Source organism: Mauremys reevesii, unplaced genomic scaffold (genome assembly GCF_016161935.1).
Source record: "Mauremys reevesii isolate NIE-2019 unplaced genomic scaffold, ASM1616193v1 Contig88, whole genome shotgun sequence".
Lineage (NCBI taxonomy): Eukaryota > Metazoa > Chordata > Testudines > Geoemydidae > Mauremys > Mauremys reevesii.
This window is the reverse complement of record NW_024100904.1, coordinates 220,949-237,536: the sequence shown is the minus strand read 5'-3', so window position 1 is coordinate 237,536 and position 16,588 is coordinate 220,949. Positions and strand designations below refer to the sequence as shown.

The 16,588-nt window shown below is 53.3% G+C and overlaps 1 protein-coding gene across 1 annotated transcript in view; it reads left to right on the top strand.

Moving 5' to 3' along the window:
• LOC120394990 (C-type lectin domain family 4 member F-like) overlaps window positions 1-15,121 on the top strand; it is a 31,547-nt gene extending 16,426 nt beyond the window's left edge. Inside the window, exon 5 of the mRNA XM_039519166.1 lies at window positions 14,926-15,121. Within this exon, the coding sequence (XP_039375100.1) occupies window positions 14,926-15,076 (151 nt within the window). The 3' untranslated portion in view covers window positions 15,077-15,121. The remainder of the gene's footprint in view (window positions 1-14,925) is intronic.
• Window positions 15,122-16,588: the final 1,467 nt, after the last annotated feature.

The following is a 16,588-nucleotide window of genomic DNA, read 5'->3' as shown; positions in this document are numbered from 1 at the left end:
AGAGGGCCCAGGCTTCCTCAGGCCCAGCCCCTCCGCTGCACGACCTCCGACAGCCAACAGCACGCGCTGTGCACGGGGATGATGCCTTTACGCTCTCACCAGAGCCCCACCCACAAGAGGGGGCCATGAAAGGCTGGGCCCAGGGGGCTGGAACAATGTGAATAGTGGGGTGCTGAGAGCCACTGAACCGAACTGTAACCCTGCATGTGATGGAAACCGCCTCCAGCCAGGGGGTGCGGCAGCCCCCTAGATCCAGCACCTATGGCCAGGCACTGCCGACAGAGCGCTGTCATCCGCTTCCCTCACGCCTCCTTCCCCCATCCACCCGCCTCTGCCCTCCAATCCACTCCCCTCCCCTCCCCCTCCTTCCCCATTCAACCGCCTCCCACCTCCACTCCCTACTTCTCCATCCAACCGTCTCTCCCCTCCCCTCCCCTCCCCTCCCCCTGCCCCTTCCTTCCCCATCAACCCATCCATCCCCTCCACGCCCTGCCTGCTCCTTCCTCAAACAACCACCTCTCCACTCCTCCTTCCCCATCCACCCCTCCACTTCCTTCCTCCTTCCCTATCCCCGCCTCTCCTCCACCCCTGCTTCCTCCAACCATCTCTCCTCCACCCCCATCCTTCCTCCCCTGCTTCCCGCCCTTCCTCAGCTCACCTCCTGCCCCTCCCCCAGGGTTCCCGAGAGGGCGGGGGTTCAGGGCTGTCGGAGGAGAACAATAGGGGACGCTGGCCGGGGGTGGAAGTTGGGACCAGGAACCCGGGGACGGCTGGCCAGCCCCAGGGCAGCTCATGTCACCTCTGACCGACCTGCTTGTTTTGGGGGGTTGGGCTTGTTTTTGAAGGGCAGGGTCGCATATTTATCTCATGAGACGTGGCAACTTTGGCTGGCTTTTACCCGTCTGCCTTGAGGTGAAAGGCTCTTGTGACGTTATTGATATAAATTGGGACCATATAGAACATGGGTTGCAACCAAGGTCCTGTAGTGGCACCAAATCTTAAGTGAAGGTGGTCATATAAGGTGTCTAAGACCAGGTTCTGGGTTGCTGGTTATGATTATGCTGTCTGTATGTCTGTGTATCATTTTGTAGTCGAAGTTATAAGTATTGGCTCTGTACTGGCTGTATTTTGTATTATGCTCTGCTTCTGGGAAAGATCCCAGACAAGCTGATGTTAGCCCTGCCTAGCTGGCTTGATGGCCCATTAAGGGCCATCGGCTACAATTGACCCATGGAGAGAAGGCAGACACGCCTTGTGACTCAGCAAAGTATGCAGGGACTGGCCCATGTGACTCCAGGCTCCATTTTGCTGTAATTTTCCACAGTGAAGACAAAGGGATTCTTACACCTGGAAAAGTCTATATAAGGCTAATGCCTCATCTCCATCTTGTCTTCAATCCTGCTTCTGACCTCTGGAGGGACTTTGCTACAAACTGAAGCTCTACTCAAGGGACTGACTGACCCATCCCAGTGGGGGATGTATTCCAGAGACTTAAATTGAACCTGCAGTTTACTCCATCACTGCTGCAAGCCTGAACTAAGAACTTTGCCATTACTGTATGTAATTGATTCCATTTAACCAATTCTACCTCTCTTCTCTACCTTTTTCCCTTTGTAAATAAACCTTTAGATTTTAGATTCTAAAGGATTGGCAACAGCGTGATTTGTGGGCAAGATCTGATGTGTATATTGACCTGGGTCTGGGGCTTGGTCTTTTGGGATCGAGAGAACCTTTTTCTTTTATTGGGGTGTTGGTTTTCATAACCATTTATCCCCAGGACGAGTGCACTGGTGGTGATACTGGGAGACTGGAGTGTCTAAGGAAATTGCTTGTGTGACTTGTGGTTAGCCAGTGGGGTGAGACCAAAGTCCTTTTTGTCTGGCTGGTTTGGTTTGCCTTAGAGGTGGAAAAACCCCAGCCTAGGGCTGTAACTGCCCTGTTTAAGCAATTGGTCCTGATTTGGCACTCTCAGTTGGGTCCCGCCAGAACCGCTCCGTCACAGAGGAGAACAACAGGGGACGCTGGCCGGGGGTGGAAGTTGGGACCAGGAACCCGGGGGCGGCTGGCCAGCCCCGGGGCAGCTCATGTCACCTCTGACCGACCTGCTTGGTTTGGGGGGTTGGGCTTGTTTTTGAAGGGCAGGGTCGCATATTTATCTCGTGAGACGTGGCAACTTTGGCTGGCTTTACCCGTCTGCCTTGAGGTGAAAGGCTCTGTAGGCCCTTACCAAAGCCCTGATCCCTCTGATCCCCCCTCCTATTTCCTTAGAATGGTAAATGGGGGGGGGGGAAACGGAGGCACAGACAGGTCAGGTAACTTGCCCACGGTCTCCCAGTGAGTCAGGAGCAGAGCAAGGAATAGAAACCGGGAGTCCCTATTGCCAGGTCTTGTCAGGGACCAGACCAGCGGGGACAGCTGCTGGCCGACTCTCACCAGCCTGCTTAGAAGCCTGGCACCCAGCTGAGATCAGTGGCTACTCAATGTGGATCTTGCTGCTGCAGCTGTGCTTCCTCTTTGTCCAGACCCTGCTCCGGCCGGCTGCCAGGCCCTGCTCCTGCTCTGCTCCAGCCCCTGCTCCCCTTCGGCTTCAGACGTCCGGTTTGATGCCCAGCCCTGCCCCTGCCTCACTCACTGCTTGGTCCCCACTTCTGGCTTGGGCGTCTGTCTCGCTGGTACTGATCCCGGGCTCTGCCTCTGTGCCCCCCACCCTGGCTCTGCCATTTGGCGTCTGACCCTGGGCCCATTTCCCGGAGGCTGCCCACACTGGACACAGCTCTAGCCCATTGGCTGAAATCTCGCTTCCACCACTAGCGCTGACCACACATGGCCCAGTTGGTAACAGGGTGGCTCTCACCACCAGGCACCACTTCCCATTTCTATTTCTGTGCCAGGCTGCTGTCAGAGGGAGGCTCTAACCCAGCAAGCTACAGAAAGGACCCACAGGCCAGTGATCAGGGGCTCGGCTCAGCGCGAAGGCAGGAAAATGTCGAGGGAGAATATCTATGAGAACATGGAGTTGGCAGAAACTGCTCCCCTCCCAAAAGGTAAACACAAGAGGCTGGACTCCCACTGGCCTCTCCTTGGCTTTGTGGTGTCTGCATGAGCGTCCTGGGCAGCGATTGCTTGCTCCACTGACCAGGTCCCCAGAGCTCAGCCTTGTGCTGACCAGACAGCACCACGGGCAGTGGGCGAGGGTGCTCGGTCAGTGCTTCCCAGTGCGTTCTCTACCCTGCCAGTCCCCAGTGGGAGAAGGGCACAGGGGGAGAGATGGGAGTCCCTGCCCAGCATCCCAGCCTCCTGCCGGGCAGCGCATTGCCATGGGCTGGCCATAAAAGCCGGGCTGGCCATAAAAGCCAGCCAGGCTCCCCCTCCCCAGCTCACTGCCACCGTCAGCCTCTCCCAGGAATTCTAGCTGGGTTCAAAAAAGACCTAGATAAGCTCATGGAGGACTGGTCCATCAATGGCTATTAGCCAGGCTGGGCAGGGATGGTGTCTCTAGCCTCTGTTTGCCAGAAGCTGGGAATGGGCGACAGGGGCTGGATCACTTGATGATTCACTGTTCTGTTCATTCCCTCTGGGGCACCTCGCACTGGTCACTGTCGGCAGACAGGACACTGGGCTAGATGGACCTTTGGTCTGACCCAGTCTGGCCGTTCTTATGTTCTTGTGTTTGGTTGGGCAGGTGTCAGCTGAACAGAGGCCTGCTCCGGGGGTTGTTTATCCCCTTTGGTTTCAGTGCAATCCAGATGCCGTGTGGCAGCTGTTCTGGATTTGAACACATGAAAGACGCCCAGGAAGGGTCAGGAGACAGGCAGGGAGACGGGACTGACGGAAGTGGAGGGTGTGGCCGTAGGCAGCTGCAGCTCCGCACCAAGCTCAGCTAGGCTCTCTGCAACGACAAAGGAAAACACAAGGGGAATGTAGCCTGCGCTGGGTGACAGAGAGGCTCCTCCCAGAATCTGTTTCAGGAAAGGCTGAGAACTGCAAACTCAGTACATTAGTGAGAGGCAGATTCACCCTTTGGTTAGCGTGAGAGAAGCCACTTCTGCAATGTAAGGGGATTATCTGGGCATCTGAGTGTTGTCTGCTGGTTCCAGGACCCACACCCCATGGGGGAGCGGCGCGAGCTAATGGCTGAGGCCCAGATCAGACAGGGAGGGGTTGGGGCAGGCTGAGACTTTCAGGGAGAGGAGAATCTGACAGTCTTGCGTCTCCAAGCAGCTGCCGTTCACCTTGGGGAGACCAAATCCAGAGCACACCGAGCACCCTTACTTCTGTCTACACATAGATCCTGGCTCGAATGCAGCTCTAGTCTTCTCCCTTTAATGTGCAGGGGAGACACAGTCTTCAGGCTTTGCCCTGTGATTCGCCCCTTGGCTGCCTTGCAGGAGGAGCCCAGCATCCCGGGATGGGTTATCAGACAGGGATGCTGTAGAAAGGCCCTTCTGAGCACACTGCTGCTGTCAGCCCCACTTTTCTCCTGCACAGAATCATTTCCCCTCATTTCACTGCCTCGTTGAGTTCATATTTCATAAGTTGTTTCAGGTTCCTTTCCTCACTTAAAAATACTCCTTTGGGCATGGACTGCACAAGCCCTGAACTTCCCTCTCAAGAATTGCTTAGGCAGGGGGGAAATCCTGCTCCCAGATCTCTCTCACAGGACACCTGCCTGGCACTAGAGTCACTCCTGATTTAGGGAGGGTCGCTTTTCACATTCGATTTCTGGTCGGTTCTGACCTTATTTGACCTCATTCCGCTGTTGCTGTTAACCACAGTCAGGGACTAGGAGGCTGAGCAGGTATTGGATTTGGGGGTGGAGTTTCCTCGGTCAGTGGCATTTGAGCTGTAACTTTCCATGGATATGTTTCTTCTTCTCCTTCAAGGAAATCCTCCCGAGACATCTGTCCCTTGGCGGCACAGGGCGCGGAGCATCGTCATTCCTGTCCTTCTCCTCCTGGGTCTGGCCCTGACCATGTCCCTCATTGCTGTGACACTTCTATGTAAGTTCAGCTGCAGCTCCAAGCCCAACGTTTGCCAGCTTCCATACAGGCCAGCTGGCTCGACTGGGGGGGTTGGGGGGGCACCTCCACATTTCAGCAGAATATCGACCACGTTTCCAGTCTGTCCCTCCAAATAAATCTCCTACTCCAGGGAGTTCGAATGGAGCTGTAAGATCTTGCCCTACTGGTTTGATACTAGCACAAACTTTCTAATGCTAACGATGGTCAAGTTAGCATGCGCGATTGTAAGGAGAGTTTTTTTGGGGGGTGACGTTCTGTTTTTGTGTTCGGTGGGGTTTCCTTTCTCCTTGGCAGGCGCTTAGGCAGAAAGGGTGTGACAGACACAGAGGCAGCAGTGGTAGTGACCCAAGCAATGGAAGAGACAGTGAAGATGACCGGATGTGGAAGCTGCGGGATGTACATGTTCCTGGTGCATCTACCTGAAAAGAGCTTGTTTGTATGATGCGCCGCCTGATAGAGCTGATGGAAGAGAAGAGCTGAGGTTTGGAGATGGAGGTGGAAACTATGGTTGAGTTTTGAAGGGGATTCGAGCGAATGATGGAGGGAAGGCGAGAGGAGGCTGAGGGGAAAACTCAAGACTGGCAGATCCAAGCTGGACTGGAGAACGTGGAGGGGAGACTGCTGGTTGAGTAAAGTGGCCAGTGGAAACGTGATGATGAGAACCAGGCAGAGGAAAAGACCAGCTAGAGAAGGAGAAGTAGAGCTCAGGAACAGGTTTGCTGAGTTGGAAAGTGAAGAAGGCTGCAGCAGGGAGTAGCAGAAGGTGGGAGGGCCAGGGAGAAGAGAAGAGCAGCTAGTCCTACAAGAAGAGGGGAAGAGTCAATGTACATACCCAGAGTTCGGAGCCCCGGGAGGACAGAGGATGACTTGCAGTAGATCGCAAGGGAGAACAAAAGACAAGAGGAGTTTCATGCAGAAGGAATGGGAGGAAGGCCGGAGAATGGCTTGGAATTACTTTGTCAAAGTTGCAGAAGCTCTCTGAAGCCTGTATCCCAAGCAAGGGGAAATCCTTCCTAGGAAGCGCTATGGCCAGGCTGGATGAACAAGTGTCTCACACAGGTGATTAGGAGACAGCAGAAATCCTACAAGGAATGGAAGATGGGATGGATCAGGAAGAAAAGCCACCTCTTGGAGGTCAGAAGGTGCAGGGAAAAGTGAGAACTGCTGAGAGCCAAGCAGAGCTGGACCTTGCAAAGGGAATTAAAACCAACAGTAAAGGGTTCTATAGCCATATAAACACAAAGGGACTGCCCGACACGGAGGGTGTGTGGAGATTGAAGATAATCTAGGCATGGGCAAATGCCTAAACAAATATTTTGCCTCCGATCTTATTAAAGGGAATTGGGAGTTTTGGGCTTGTGGCAGGCTGGCTAATGGGAACGAGGATAAGGAAGTAGAAATTACCACATCTGAGGTGGAAGTCAAACTCAAACAACTTAATAGGACCAAACTGGGGGGCCTGGATAATCTCCATCCAAGAATATTAAAGGAACTGGTATGTGAAGTTGCAAGCCCACCAGCAAGGATTTTTAATGAATCCAAAAACTCAGGGGTCAGACCCTATGACTAATTTGACCTCAATTGTATGCTAGGTCTTCAAACAAATTTGGAAGGAGAAAATAATTAGGGGCATAGAGGTTCAGGGTAATAAGGATAAAAGATGACATGGTTTTACAAAAGGTAGATCGTGCCAGACCAACCTTCCTTTTCTTTGAGAAGATAACTGATAACTCATCTTTTAGAGACAGGAAATGCAGTAGATCTCCTCTCTCTGGATTGCAGTGACATTTGATACAGTTCCACAAGGGAAATTATTAGTCAATTTGGAGAAATTGGGGATTAATATTGCTGTTAATCCCTATGTGAATGACCTTGCACTTTGCACTACTGAATTTCATCCCATTTCTAATACTCCAGATTTCAAGGTCGTCCAGCTCTATTCGTATGATATTCCGGTTCTCCTCCATGCTGGCAATACCTCTCAACTCTGTGTCATCTCTTGATTTCATTAGTACACTCTTCTTTTTGTGCCAAGGTCTTTAATGAAAACGTTAAATAAGGGTACGTCTACACTACGGGATTATTCCGAATTTGCATAAACCGGTTTTGTAAAACAGAATTTATAAAATCGGGTGGAGCGCGGCCATACTAAGCACATTAAATCGGTGGTGTGCGTCCATGGTCCGTGGCTAGCGTCGATTTCTGGAGCGTTGCACTGTGGGTAGCTATCCCATAGTTCCCGCAGCCTCCCCCGCCCCTTGGAACTTCCGGGTTGAGATCCCAGTGCCTGATGGGGCAAAAATCATTGTCGCGGGTGGTTCTGGGTAAATGTCATCAGTCACTCCTTCGTCTGGGAAAGCAACGGCAGACAAGCATTTCGCGCCTTTTTCCCCTGGATTGCCCTGGCAGATGCCATAGCATGGCAATCATGGAGCTTGTTTTGCCATTTGTGACTCTCACCGTATGTGTACTAGATGCCGCTCACAGAGGCGGTTCAGCAGCGCTACACAGAAGCATGCTTTTGCTTTTGCATGACAGCAGAGATGGCTACTAGCCATATTGCACCATCCAAACCCTTCCATAAATTGGAACTGAGGATGATCATGGCTACCAGTCCTTTTGTACCATTTGCTGCTAGTGCCCTGGCCAATCAGCCAGCGCAAAGCCAAGATTGGTTACTAGCCATATTGCACCTTCCATCGTTTTGTACCATTAGCTGCTGTCATATGTGCCCCTGGCCGATCAGCCAGGGGCGCAAAAGCAAAAATTGGGAATGACTCCCTGAGTCAATTCCTCCTTTTTGGTATCTAAAAATAGAATCAGTGCTGCCTAATATAGGCAAGTGTACTAGAGAACCACCGTATCATAGAACCAGAGAGCACAGCTGCTCTGTGTCAGAGCCTGCAGAAATTATTATCTGTATGCTATTCACAGGGGGTGCTCCTGTAACAACCCCACCTGTTGATTCCGTTCTTCCCCAGCCTTTCTTGGCTACTGTAGCATTGTCCCCACTTGTGTGATGAATTAATAAAGAATGCAGGAATAAGACACACTGACTTGTTAGTGAGAAATGAGTGGAAGGCAGCCTCCAGCTGCTATGATAGTCCAGACAGGACATTAAGCAGTGTGTAGGAGAGAAGCCCAGCATCTCACTGCTAGTCCAGGGGCAACTGAATCTTTTCTTTACACATGAAGGGTGGGGGCTGATGGAGCTCAGCCCCCTGTTGCTATGATGAGGATGGTTACCAGCCATATTGCACCATCCATCCACCAGAAAAAATTAGGGCCAATAGGCTGATGACGAGGACGGTTACCAGTCCTTTTGTACCATCAGCTGAGGCTGATGATGAGGATGGATTTCCAGCTTTTTGTACAATCAGCTTATGCTGATGATGAGGATGGATTTCCATCATATTGTACCATCAGCCGCCCATGGCGGGGGGGGGGGAGCAAGGATGTTGGTGTTGTGGGCTGCACGACCGCGCCTTTCTGCTGCATTCAGTAATGATAGGGTGACATGTAAAAGAGCCTGTGGATTGTTTTACCTTTCGCTTCTGGGGGGGTGTGGGGGGTGGGTGAGTAGATTGCCAAGCTATGCCCTGACCCGCGGACACTGTGTTTGACCCTAGAAGCATTTGGAGCTCAGCCAAGAATGCAAATAATTTTCGGAGGCTGCAGGAACTGTGGGATAGCTTCAGTCCTCCAGTCCATGCGCATCCATTTGATTCTTTGGCTTTCCGTTACGCTTGTCACGCTGCAGTGCGCTGAGTCCCTGCTATGGCGTCTGTCTGGAGATTTTTAAAAAAGGATTCTGAATTTCATCTTCTGTAACGGAGCGCTGATAGAACGGATTTGCCTGCCCTTACAGCGATCACATCCGCATGGTCCATGCGGGAGCTCTTTTTTTAATTTGATTTCGGACTGCATCGCCACCCGTGCTGATCGGAGCTCCACGCTGGGCAAACAGGAAATATTCAAAAGTTCGCGGGGCTTTTCCTGTTTACCTGACCAATGCATCCGAGTTCAGATTGCGGTCCAGAGCGGTCACTGGTGCACTGTGGGATAGCTCCCGGAGGCCAATACCGTCGATCAGCGTCCACACTAACCCTAATCCGATATGTTAATACCGATACTAGCGCATTCTCTCGTTAGGGAGGAGTACAGAAACCGGTTTAAAGAGCCATTAAAATCGATATAAGGTGCCTCCTAGTGTGGACGGTTTTGGCGTTAAATCGGTTTTACGCTCCTAAAACCGATTTAAACGCCTAGTGTAGACCAGGCCTAAGATTTGTCCCAAGAGTGATCCCCGACGGACTCCATGAGTAACCTCCCTCCACCCTGACAGTTCACCTTTGAGCTTGATCGGTTGTAGTCTCCCATTTAACTGGATCCTTATCCACCTTTCAATGGGGTCAGGAAGGAATTTTCCCCCAAATCAGATTGGCAGAGTCTCTGAGTTTTTTTGTCGTCCTCTGCAGCCTGGGGCATGGGTCACTTGCAGGTTTGAACTAGTGTAAATGGTGGATTCTCTGTAACTTTAAGTCTTTAGATCATGGTTTGAGGAGTTCAGTAGCTCAGCCAAAGGTTATGGGACTATTACAGGACTGGGTGGGTGAGGTTCTGTGGCCTGCAGGAGGTCAGATTATGATCATGATGGGCCCTTCTGGCTGTAAGGTCTATGAGACCTGTCTCTGCCTCAGTTCTCCACCTGTAAAACGGGGGGAGGAGACTTCCCTACTTCACAAGGGTGTCGTGCGACATTAAATAATATATTAAAGACTGTGAGCTGCTCAGATCCTGCCGTGGAAGGAGCCAGAGACATACGATGGATTGTGGGAAAGATTCCACAGGCAGCAGCTAGATCACAAGTCTGTTGATGGTGCACAAGCTGGAAGAGAAGCTGGCTCCCTGGGGCATCGCTGTGTTGGCCCTGCAGTGCTAAGGGAGTGAAAGGCTGATTTTTAGGGACAGATGCTCTGCAGGTGTAAATTGAAGTAGCTCCTCTGAAGTCAGATTGACACTATCTGAGCAGCTGGACATTAGTCTGCAAACCCAGATCCTCAGAGGCATTTGGGCTCCTGGTTTCCATTGAAATCACTGGTAGTTTGGTGCCTGAACACTTCTAAGGGTCTGGGCCTCCAGTTAGCAGACATGCCCCTGAGACACACCAGGAGTGGAGCTGTCAGGATCGGCACCTGGCCGGCCATAGTGCCCAGAAGCTGCACCCAGGTCCTGCTTTCCATAGTGCTAGGTGATGCACAAACACACAGTAAAATGAGGTCACAGAATCCCAGAACCATCGGGTGAGAAGGGACCGCAGGGGCATCTAGTCTAACCCCTGCCAAGATGCAGGATTTGTTGTGTCTGACCCATCCCAGACAGACGGCTCCAGCCTCCTTTTGAAAACCTCCCATGAAAGAGCTTCCACAACCTCCCGAGGCATCTGTTCCTGAGATTTACTCTCAGTCGGCTCTGCTGGAGTTTGTAGCTCCCTGCTCCAAGGAGCTGATGCCCTACGTTAAGACGGTGTAACATACACCAGGAGACAGCCCCGAACGGGGCCTTGGCTGTGCCGGTGTCCCTCCTCGGGAGGGAAGCTGTCCAAGATTAAAATAAAAGACGTCATACAGAACAGCCTCACGCTCGGGGCATGTTCCTTCTCTGGGCGCGGCTGGTCTCCAGCTGCAGTTCGGTTCGGTCGCTGACCTGCAGATGTGTGATTTCTAGATCTCCGGGCACAGAGCAAGCTGCAAGCGGTTGAAGAAGCGGTGCAGAAGCTCCAAGTCTCTCTGCAGCCTGACAACGCTTCAGACGCATCAGCAAAGGGATCGGACAGTAAGTTGTAGGACGAGGGTCTTAGGCATCAGGGTGGGTCAGCTCCCGTCCCTTGGCCTGGACGCTGAGCACTCTCCTGCCTACAGGGATGGTGGGTGCCTGGCATCCTCCTGCTCCCCTCCATACACTTCACTGCCAGGAGGTCCCATCCCCCATCTAACGAGCTGCTGCTCTGCACCTTCCTCTGTCAGCGGAGGCTCTGTTCCCAGGGATGGGTGGCTGCTCCAGGCTCCCTCCTAGCCAGAGGTGAAAGTAAGCCAGTCCGGTCCGGTCCGGCATATCGGCAAGAGCCAGTACGCCGTGCCGGACCGCACCGGCTTCCACGGCGGGGATTGAAAGGACTCTGGGCTCCCCGTGGCTGCAGGCAGCCCAGAGCCCTTTGAATCCCAGCCGCGGCTCCGGGGGCTGGGCTGGAGCCAGGATTTAAAGGGCTCGGGGCTCCCCTCAGGGGCAGGAGCTCTAGGCCCTTTAAATCTCTGTGCATCCCCGCAAAGCTCAGGCTTCCCCCTGGTAGCCGGAGCCCCGGGCCCTTTAATTTGCCCATGAGCCCCGGGGGGCTCCCAGCTACCTCTGCAGCTGGGAGACCCTGGTAAATCAGTACCGGTAAGTCCTGTAAGTTCCTTTCACCCCTGCTCCTAGCTCCCTTCCTGGCAGTGGCAGGCTGGCTGCATCCGCCCCAGGCTCCTGCGCAGGATGCCTAGTGGTCACCATCTTCCGTCCTTTCACTGTTGCTCCCTTCGCTCCATAGTTTTCACCTTGGCCCCTGTATTGTCAGGGTTGCATTGGCGGGAAAGACGGATGCAGCTCATGAGACACACAGGGGCCGAATTCAGACCCTGGTGTAAGCAGGACGTCAGTGGAGCTGCACTCGTGGGTCTCCATTTGCCCCCCAGTCCCTGAGCCCTCCCTGTGCAGCTCCAATAATTTGGGTACCTGCCACAGTCCCATTGCTGGAGGCAGAGCGCCCCCTTGTGGCCACGTCTCACAACTGTCTGTCTGTCTGGCTCAGGGCTGCATATACAAACCCGTCCATGGATCAGGTTATTCAGAGTCCAGTCAGAAAATGGGCCTGAACTAAACCCCAGCACAGAACTCGCCTGAACGCTGGGCTGTTCAAAATCCCGGCCTGGAGCCCGGGGCCAGGGCTTGGGGCCATGGATGTTCTTGCAGCCCCAGCTCTGCCCCAGGCTGCAGGGGACCCAATCACTGCTCACAAGGGGGAAGCGATTGGGAAGAGGTGGCTGGGGAGATTGGGGGCACAGGGCTAGAATTCAGGAGAGCTGGGGTCAATTCCCAGCTCTGCTGCAAACTTCCTGTGTGATCTTGGGCACCTCTCCCTGCACCTCAGTTCCCCTGCAGGAAAATCATCCTTTATTTCTCCCACCTCGCCTATTTTGGCTGTGAGCTGTTGAGAGCAGGAACTGTCCCCTCCTGTCCGTACAGCGCCTGGCACACAGGGGCCGACAGGTGCTGCTCTACTGCACGTGCTGATAATCAAGTGTTCTGCATCTCCACTGATGTCGCTGTGACTTTCTTCTAGGTCTGCAGCTATTGGATGAAGCGCAGGCAGGAGTCCGGCTGCTGAAAGCCCAGCTGGGTAACATCAGTGCAGCGTATGGAGAAATCCAGTTCCGACTGGACAACGTCAGTGCAGCGCGAGCAGCAGTGCAAGGTCGCTACAGTAAGTACTAGCTGCAGTGCTGGCTGGTGCCATTTCTACTGGTGCTGAGGATGAACGGAGGATTTCAGGCTCCCAGGCTGACAGCGCAGCAACTTTCTCCAGCACCGAGTTCTCTTCCATTGAAAATCACCAGTGGCTGCACCTGCGCCCATACCATGGTGATCTGTGTGGAGTTAAATTACACCCTAGGCCTCGTTAGCCTAATGCGAGCACCCACTCAGAAGTTCCCTGGCCTTGGGGCAGCTGAAGGGCAGGGGAAATGCAGCACTAGAATCTCTGGACTCCCTGTGTGTGTCCCTGTGACGTTAGCCTGGGCTTCTCACCTCAGTCTCTGCTCCTAGGTGATGTGCTGACAAAGCTCTCCAGGGGCTGGACGTTTTTCAATGGGAACCTCTATTACTTTTCACATGAAAAAAAGCCGTGGGACGAGGCCGAGCAGTTCTGTGTGTCTCAGGACTCGCACCTGACCTCTGTCTCCTCCCAGGCGGAACAGGTGAGCGCAGGAAGCTCCAAGGGGCTTGGATAATGGGTCAGTGCCTTGTTTCATACCAGAAGGAGCTGGGAGGGATCAGCTGAGGTTCCAATTCTGCGATGTGCCTTTTGGTGAACTATCGGAGAGGATACCTGACTCAGGGTGTTCACCCATCAGTTTAAAAGCAGAGATGGGCAGAGGAACAGAGCCAGGATCTGGGGTGCCGAGGGGAGGTAGGGAGATTTGGGGTCAGGCTCATTTCTGATTTTCACTACTTCCAATGTAGCATTTCCTGCAAACCAATGGCCTTTCCCAGTGAGGGCCCCTTTGATCCCTCTCCCCAGGTCTGAGCTCCTGCTGGACAATCTAGAAGCCTGTATCTGGAAGGCTGTTGTGCAAGGGGCCATGCACCTCTCAGAGAATCCTCGCTCCCCACGTGCCCACTGCAGCCCTCACCCCAGGCCTCTGTGGCACTTTCGGAGGCGGAAAATGCCACCCTCCGACAGGGCCAGACTTTGCACACAGTTCTTTGCTCCGAGCTTTGCCTCCTGCAAGGGCAGGGGCTGGTGTGAACTCTGAGGTGCCCGTCAGTACCTGCCGCAGCCCAGCTCTGAGGGGGCAATGGGGGAAGTGTTCTGAGACAGGTCCCTGCTGTTAGCCCCAGGCAGATACAGATGCAGACACAGACACAGAGCTGCTCCAGGGCTCCCTCAGGGTCTCCCAGCTAGTCACTGTCAGCATTGGGGGCAGGACACCGCGTCTCCCGCTGCCCAGTGCCCTGCTCACACCACCAGACGCCCTTTCCTCTCCCCCAAAATCTGTTCAGCCCAGGCAGCTGCGGCTGCATCCTGCAGCCTCTCTTGGGTGACCTGCACATGCTGCAAACTGTGTTGTGCAGGAGTTTCTCTCCAAGGAGACCCAGGGAGAAGCTCACTGGATTGGACTCACCGACCGGGAGACAGAAGGCAGCTGGCGCTGGGTGGATGGCACAGAATACAGAGCAGACGCAAGCAGGGAGTGAGTAAAGCTTGAGAGACGTGATTATTTATTACACGATTGGTCACAAGCTCTTTCGGGCAGTGTCTGTGCGGCCCCTGGTGTCTATGCAGCACCCGGCACAGCGGGCCCGATCCTGAGGGAGGCCCCCGGGTGCTGCCACGATAGTAGTGAATCCCCTCAGGAATTCCTGCTAATGCCCCTTTGCTTAGAGCAGGAGCCTCAACACGGAGTGTGTGTTCAGTGCCCGCTGAGACCCAGGGCCAGAGCCTCCCCTGGGTAACTCGGTATTGACTTGAATGAACCACAGGGATTTACACCAGCTGAGGGTCTGGCCCCAAGTCGACTCAGTGCAGCCAGGGGAGTCTGGAGTGAGCGGCAGGTTCCCGCTCTCCTTGGGATTGCGCTGCGCTCTCCCCTCGGTCAGGCTGGGCACGGGGAGGCTGTGGGGCCGGGGGCATGGCAGGAGCCAGCTGCAGTCGGTGCAGTGACCTCAGGGGGCTGTGGGCGGGGCCCATAAGCAGGGCCAGGGAGAAGTTAATGACTGGCCCCCGCTGCCCTCTCTTCCCGTTCCTGCGTTCCCATCTCGGGGGTGCCTGGGACGTGCTGTGCCACCTGCTCTGGTGCTGGGCACTGAGATCCGAGTTGCTGCTGCTCAGCATTTGGAGCCACACACTGACTTTGGCTCTTTGCTGGCCTGTCAGGCGCAGGGCAGGTGCTACCCCCGGCCGTCAGAAGCCCTTCGTTACCATGGCCACAAGAGCTGTGGAGAACTGTGAGGGGTGGCCGGGGGGTGCATCACTTCACCGCGTCATTGCTGGGTGTCTTGGTCCCCTGCCAACAGCAGAGTCCACAGAGCAGAACTGAGCTCAGGAATTGGCTGTGGTTCTCCCCTGAGACATTAACACTCTGATCCGTAGGTTCTGGGGGGAGAATGAGCCAAACAATTACAATCCGGAGATAGATGGTGGAGAAGACTGTGTTCACACCGAGCCAAGATTCCGGAATTTGTGGAATGATTACAAGTGCACTGAGCCTTTGAGGTGGATTTGTAAGGAGGCCCATGGATAGGCTGGGCTGTGACATGCAGGTCCCAGCACCTCAGAAAGCCGTCTTAATTTCCAAGCTAGAATATTTCCCAGCCACCTGCTGATGAGGAGCCCTGGGCACTGGAGGGGGCCGCATGGGATGTGCATCGCAGGGATGCTTTCTCTTGGTGTGATGTTTCTGGCTTTAGCAGCGACAGCTGCCCTTATGCCGCTCAGTGTGGCTGGCTCTGTAATTTGTATGTTTTCAGGTCTGTCACTGAATAAAATCCTTGGATCGTGGAGTTATTGTTTCACAATCACCCAATAAATAATGATTTTCTTGACTTTTGGTAGTCAGACCTGTTGTTACGGAGCGATTCTGGCGGGACCCAACTGAGAGTGCCAAATCAGGACCAATTGCTCAAACAGGGCAGTTACAGCCCTAGGCTGGGGTTTTTCCACCTCTAAGGCAAACCAAACCAGCCAGACAAAAAGGACTTTGGTCTCACCCCACTGGCTTACCACAAGTCACACAAGCAATTTCCTTAGACACTCCAGTCTCCCAGTATCACCACCAGTGCACTCGTCCTGGGGATAAATGGTTATGAAAACCAACACCCCAATAAAAGAAAAAGGTTCCCTCGATCTCAAAGGACCAAGCCCCAGACCCAGGTCAATATACACATCAGATCTTACCCACAAATCATGCTGTTGCCAATCCTTTAGAATCTAAAATCTAAAGGTTTATTTACAAAGGGAAAAAGGTAGAGATGAGAGGTAGAATTGGTTAAATTGAATCAATTACATACAGTAATGGCAAAGTTCTTAGTTCAGGCTTGCAGCAGTGCTGGAGTAAACTGCAGGTTCAATTTAAGTCTCTGGAATGCATCCCCCGCTGGGATGGGTCCTCAGTCCCTGGTGTAGAGCTTCAGTTTGTAGCAAAGTTCCTCCAGAGGTCAGAAGCAGGATTGAAGACAAGATGGAGATGAGGCATTAGGCTTATATAGGCTTTTCCAGGTGTAAGAATCTCTTTGTTCTCACTGTGGAAAATCACAGCAACATGGAGCCTGGAGTCACATGGGCCAGTCCCTGCATACTTTGCTGAGTCACAAGGCGTGTCTGCCTTCTCTCCATGGGTCCATTGTGTCCTTAATGGTCCTTAATGGGCCATCAAACAGGCTAGGCAGAGCTAACACCAGCTTGTCTGGGAGGCTTCCCCCAGAAGCACAGCACAAACTTGAAATACTGACAGCATAGAGCCAACATTCATAACTTCAACTAAAAATGATACACAGACATACAGACAGCATAATTATAACCAGCAACCCGGAACCTGGTCTTAGACACCTTATATGACCCCCTTTACTTAGGATTTGGTGCCACTACAGGACCTTGGTTGCAACCCATGTTCTATATGGTCCCCATTTATATCAATAACGTCACACCTGTTCATGATGACAACAGCACCTCCATTATCAGTCTCTTTAATTGTAATGTCAGGGTTATTTCAGAGGCTGTGGGTGGCACTGCGTTCTGCGCAACTTAGGTTATGAGG